Source organism: Passer domesticus, chromosome 4, assembly GCF_036417665.1.
Source record: "Passer domesticus isolate bPasDom1 chromosome 4, bPasDom1.hap1, whole genome shotgun sequence".
NCBI classification, from domain to species: Eukaryota; Metazoa; Chordata; class Aves; order Passeriformes; family Passeridae; genus Passer; species Passer domesticus.
The window spans coordinates 68321038-68327037 of record NC_087477.1 but is presented as its reverse complement, the minus strand read 5'-3'; the positions used below and the strand labels follow the sequence as shown (position 1 = coordinate 68327037).

Genomic DNA, 6000 nt, shown 5'->3' with positions numbered 1-6000 from the left:
GCCTGTGCAGGTTCTTTCCTAGGAGTTAAGACAGGGCTAGGTGTGAACTACTCACAGCCTTGAGCAGGGTGTACCGCTATGGACCTTCCTGATGTCCTTTTATGCCACACTTACTCTGTGATCCTTTCAGACCAGAAACCTGAGCAGCAACTGGCACTGAATTTCCAGCCCCTCTGGGTATATGGCCTGCTCAATTCCCTGTGAAGGGAAGGGTTTTCTGTGTAATACAAAATTTGATGTGTTCTTGACCTTTTCAGGAGGGGGATGGCTGTGTAATTGCAGGTGGGACTATCAGATATGTGCTGTCTCTCAAAGTTCACTATTACTCATGATCAAAGTTTCAATGTGTACAGCTGACTTCCTGAGAAGGACACATGGTAGCAAGAATACATCCAAAGGTGACAAGGAGCCAAGCTTGGAATTGTCATCCTTGCAAGAAAAACATTTTTCTTGGTATGCATTACTCCTTCTAGCTAAAATGATACTGTTTTTTACTTTAATTCTGTCTTGAAAGTACCTAACTTCCCAGATTCTTAATTAAGGAATAAAATTTTATTCCTTAAATTTTATTCCTAAAATATTTTAATTTATTTAAAAAGAGCCTCTGTGTCACTCTGGACCAATTACTGTGTGTCATTCCTCCTTTTGCTGGCTAAACACAAGTGTCAAACATGAACTAGATCTAGACTTGACTGCCTATTAAATAACAGTAAAATAGCAGTGGTCACTCATCAAACTTAGATCCCATGTTTATTCCCACACTAGTTTTTGTTTCTTAAAACCAATGTTGTGATTCTTGTTTGCTTGTGCATTCAGTGTCCTCAGCCTATGCACTAAAGCAGCTTCTCTTGAGAACAGGCCTTTGGCTGGTTGCTCTCCAGGCTGAAGGACAGCAGGGGCTGGTGAGCTTGGGTTATGCCTGAAAACGCAAAGGAATAATAATATTTAATAATAATTTGTTAAAAAAAACCAGGCTTTTGCTTGGAGCTGAGGGAGACATGTCCAAACCAGCAAGGTGCTGGTATTTACTGTGTCTTTGAAATCAGAAAATCCATGTGGTGTCTCCTCCCACGGGCACACAAACAGTTCCAGCCATGTCGGCTCCAGTGCTTGTAAGACTCCTGTCCTGCCTGCCTCCCTACTGATCCTTGTGCTTTGGTGGGACTCCACTGAAGTCAACTTCACTTCCTCTCCCCTTTAATTCTCCTTTTGCCTTTCTTGCCCCACAGAATCCACATGCGTGTAACAGTTGAGATACATAAAGACTTTCTGAACAGCTCAAAACATGATGAATGTTTATTTTTTTAATCACATTCTTTTAATCATGTCCAATGCTTCAGTGACTCAATACCATCTTGGGATCTAGTGCCACCAGAATTCATAACAATCTCTTTCAGTTACTGGATTGCACCTGCAAACCAACAAACCTCTGTAAAATGGAAATACATCTTCATTTTTGTAAGGTGAATCCTTAAAACCTTTGTTTTATAAAATACAGTTTCTTCCAAGGAAATTTCCTTCTGGAAAATTAGTACTTGTCAAGTAAAGGACAGACAACTCATCATGAACTAAGAAACTTCTACTCTAGCTACTGAATGTATGACTCCAGAAAAGAGAAGTATATTATATGGTTTTATTCTAACACTTTTTTTATAGCTGTAATAATAATAAAGTTTTGATGAACCAAGTACATGAACCTTGCTAAGATCATTTAAGCATGGAATGTCTACAATGTGGTCAGCTACAACCATTTACTACTTCTTTGAGTAGAGATAAAATTTTGATTTTACATTGAATTTCCAAAGTACACGGAAAAAAATGAAATAGGAAGAGCATTTACATCCATTTTAATTGGTGGCAGGCATAAATTCATAAAATCAAATGGGAAGAAAGACCATTTAGCAGAAACCTCAAAAAGTGCAGATACAGATTTGTTGAATGACAATCTTTCACGAGATTCTCCAGCAGGCTTGGTCTTTCTTTTAGACATTAGGGTCATTAAACACTGTCACAGAAGTTCTCAAGGTAAGTGAAGATGAAAGCATACTGCAGAAACAAACTGGTGCTTCCACACATTTCAATCCGTTGGTGAAGGAGATCTCCTCAGGTAATTTACCTTTGTACTGCTTTGCTTCGAGGTAGTCGGTCTCCACCTGTTACAGATTTGTTTGAATTATTATCATAAGTCTTTACATGGTGACCTATGCCACAAATTACATAATATATTAACTTTCGTGCACAAAAATAAAATTGGGAAACCATAGTTAAATTTAAAGAACATAGAAAAATCACAATACTATTAAAGGGGAACATCCGATTCTGATATAAATTTGAACTGCAAGAATTTCATGATGGTCAGATGTGAAACTTCATATTTAGAAAAGAAAAAGTACATCAAACTGAATAATGCTAGTAGTATATAAAGCCAAATCACACAAGATCATTTCAAGATCAATGTAATAAATGCTTATTATTTAGCAGAAAAAAAATCAGGAACAATGTACAAAATAATAGTGCAAGAACAGCTGCAATCTATTTGTTCTCATCAGTTTTGAGATTTTGGTTAAAAACTTTACAGCTGGCGAGAGATGCTGCTGAAAAACTCAGATTCCACTCAGTGGGCTGATTAAGGCACATCTTTATGGACTTCAAATGTTCATTTTCTGTGTTCATGTCTATTGAATTCTGCGGCTCCGAGACTTTCACTTGTAGCGTGCTGTGAGAAAAGAAGTGGGGGTAGAAGAGGGAAAGAAAATGAGAAAAAGTTTAGTACACTTTCCTCTTGCCCTGCAAACAAGCTGATAAGAGGCAAGATGAGGTGGTGGCAGATCCTGTATTCTGCTGGGGATTTTTGTTGTTGTTTTAGTGCACGATGTTCCAGAAACACTGAGATTAGAACCTGACTGTGCTGTGCAGATTGGGTTTGTCTGTGGGGATGGCTGAGGCCCTGTCCCTTGGCAGTGCCAGTCCCAGGGCAGTCTCCTGCTCGTGCTGCTCCTTTGCAGGAGGTGCAGGAACAGCTGCTCTTGCTTCAGTCATCTCCAGCTGACTACTGAAAAGGCACAGAGCAGGAACTGGGCAAGAGTTTGGGGCTTGTTTTTATTGCTGACTTAATTTAGTGCAGCCATGGAAGGACTCACATATAGATGGTATTTTGTTTTAAATCTAGGGAAAAAAGTAACACAGGAAGAGAAAGCCAGTCCTTTGCGGGGGTCACCAAGCAGACTAGGACACGTGTGGATTGAATCATCAAACAGTTTGGGTTGGAAGACACCTTTAAAGGTCATCTACTCCAACCCTGCAATGACAGGGACATCTTCAACTAGATCAAGTTGATTAGAGCCCTCCTTCCAGCCTGATCCTGAATGTTTCCAGGGATAGACAACCAGCAGCAGTTTGGATAAGAAACACTGTTTCAGTGTTTCTTATCCAATTCATCCTCATAATCAAAAATGTCTTCCTTAAAGCACTTCTGAGTGCTTTATATATTAAGATATAAAACGCACTCAGAAGACAATTGCAATCCTCAATTCAAACTTCCCTTGTATTTTACTGTCTACCTCCTGCAGTGATTTATCCCTGTGTGTGATACATTGTTTCTCACCATCCTTTTCAAAGTTTTTGAGCATTTCTTGAATAACAAAATTGAAAATATTTCTCAGGTACTAAAAATAATTAATTAAGGATAGGATGTAATCATGCTAAAACCTATCTGAACACAGTTTCCTGTCCAAGGAGTATTTAAGCAGCAGAAACAGCTTTTACTTGCATTCCAGGAAAAGAGGTTCATCAGAACTAATTCTGGAGGACTGAATGTGCTGTAGTGCAGTGATCACATGAGTACACCAGAGTAGCTGAGCACAGTCAGTGTAGAACTATACCCTGAGGCTTTTCTTACTGAAATACCAATGACTGACTTTGATTAAAACATTTCCAATGTCACAGCAAAAGGGAAAGAGCTTAGGCAACAGCTAGAATGCCAATTCACTGTTGTTTGTCACAGGCATGAGAAACAGTTTTAATTCTTTCACATTTTGTATAAGCACCCCTCAACGCTATGTGCCTTGCTGATATGGCAGTGAAACAGAAATTTCTCATTTACTAACACTAGTTCCCAACCCTCCAAACTGGTGCACTGCCCCATGCTCTGCATTTCCTTGTGTCATTATTCAGCCTGTATCTTTTGTCTTGTTTTGCCTTGTGCCCTTTTCCTCTGGTTGCTCTGATCTTTTCCTTCCTGCAGGAAAAGGAGTGCAGGTGTAGATGATGGACAGGACTTCAATCAGCAAGGTTACTTTCTTAAGTTTACTACCTCTTCAGACTTGGATCTTTGCCCTCAGGAAGTCAAAGGCTTTATTTAGGACCATGGGATTAAGTGCAGATGGAAGATGGTGTTAAGGCTTTAGTTAGCAGCTGAAGCCTCACCCCCTACTGATTTTGTGCTTTTCAGGCATGGCCATGTAGCAAAACACAACTTCCAACTACTTCCCAACAGCTAAGTGAATGTTTTGGTTTGGTTTTCTTTAAGGGTTGGGGTGGTTTTGGTGATAGTATATACCTGCAAAGTACTTTAAAACCCAGCATTTCTACTGTCTTTAAAGCAATAGACAGATAAACTGTTGAATGCTGGGCAGGTGCCAGACAGGAAAAGCCAAAGGTTTTTTGTTTTTTGTGGGACCTGGGAACTGCGCCGAGTTGGTAAGGGCCATTTTCCAAACTACACTGCTGGTGGTAACAGTGTATCCTAGACTCGGTGCAACTGTGGCTATTCTTCTCATTTGCTTGGACTATAAATGAAAACACTGAGTGCTATTACAGCACCAAACAGCCCTTTCCAAGGACTCAGCTCTGTCAGGGAATGTCCTACTCTTCATCTTTTAGGTTTGTGCAGGTTTCTGTACAAGGCGCAATAGGCTGGATTGAATTTGTAAAACTAGAACTGGAGTATGTGTTGATAATTGTCATGTGGTGATCTATTTACCTCTCAGAGAACTCTAGGAAACTCAAGACATTGCTTTTTAAATAAGTGCAAAAAAATAGGAATAGAAAAATGTTAATTTTTCCCCAGTTCCTCGGTATGCGTAACATCAACACAAAAGGTTAAAGTATTTTAGAAAATTTTACTTTGATAAAAATTAAGTGGAAAGTAATATGGTTAGAGATCTGCTTTAGTATATTTGTTAACCAAGAAGAACCTAGTCTTTTATCTTTTCATTCCTTTATCTGTAGTGATTTATTTTCCAGCTGTTGATGTAACAAGGTAAAAAAATACAGAGAATGTAATTAAAGGGATAAAGTTAAACAGAAGCAGCTGAATTTTTGCAGTCATCAATAGATTCTACTCTAAATTTTATTCCACTCTATTTGCACAAGCTCCACTGTGCATTAAGCATTCCTAGCAAGGTGTTACACACAGCCTGATGGTCCCAAAAGCCACAGAGCCCATTTCAGGAGAGTCTGGAGGATATCCCCACTTTACAGCCCCCTGGAGCTCTGCACTGACAACACTCACTCCAGTAAGAAAATGGAGTTTCCTTTAATTGCTTAACAATTAAAGGACAACAGGCATATATTGACCTTACAGAATGGTCTCCAAAAAGGTTAAAATTTCCAATTCTGATTCCATGTGTTTACCATGCCAGCAATTATCTGTTTTGTTTTTATTCACTTGGGACTGACTCAGTTAATCAGCTTCTGTGCATGTGATTGTGGAAGTGAGCTACAGGTGTTTCTGTGACATGGAACATCCTAAACTCCAGCCATGCAATATCCAATAGCTCTGTTTTCTCTAGGGAATTTGAAGACAGGACAACAGTGCTCAAATCCCAGTGAAAAATATGAAAACCATCTTCATTTTTTCCACAATTTGTATGACAAATTAGTGATATGTTTTGAAAATTCAGCATTTTTTCTTCCTCTTTAATTATACTACCTTTTCCTAGCCCTTTTCTCTAAATAGTCATGAAGTGCTGGTAACATATTTACTGCTTAATTGAAAAG

At 39.0% G+C, this 6000-nt stretch overlaps 1 protein-coding gene across 10 annotated transcripts in view; it reads right to left on the bottom strand.

Moving 5' to 3' along the window:
• Window positions 1-1278: 1278 nt before the first annotated feature.
• The window catches only part of LCORL (ligand dependent nuclear receptor corepressor like), a 117053-nt gene continuing 112331 nt past the window's right edge, over window positions 1279-6000 (bottom strand). For 4 of the 10 annotated variants that reach the window (XM_064418545.1, XM_064418543.1, XM_064418546.1 and 1 more), the window contains one exon: window positions 1279-2153. In XM_064418545.1, the coding sequence (XP_064274615.1) occupies window positions 2113-2153 (41 nt within the window). In that variant the 3' untranslated portion in view covers window positions 1279-2112. Of the gene's footprint in view, window positions 2717-6000 lie in introns of all 10 variants that reach the window. The other 6 variants (XR_010361442.1, XM_064418551.1, XR_010361443.1 and 3 more) reach the window with 4 other exon arrangements.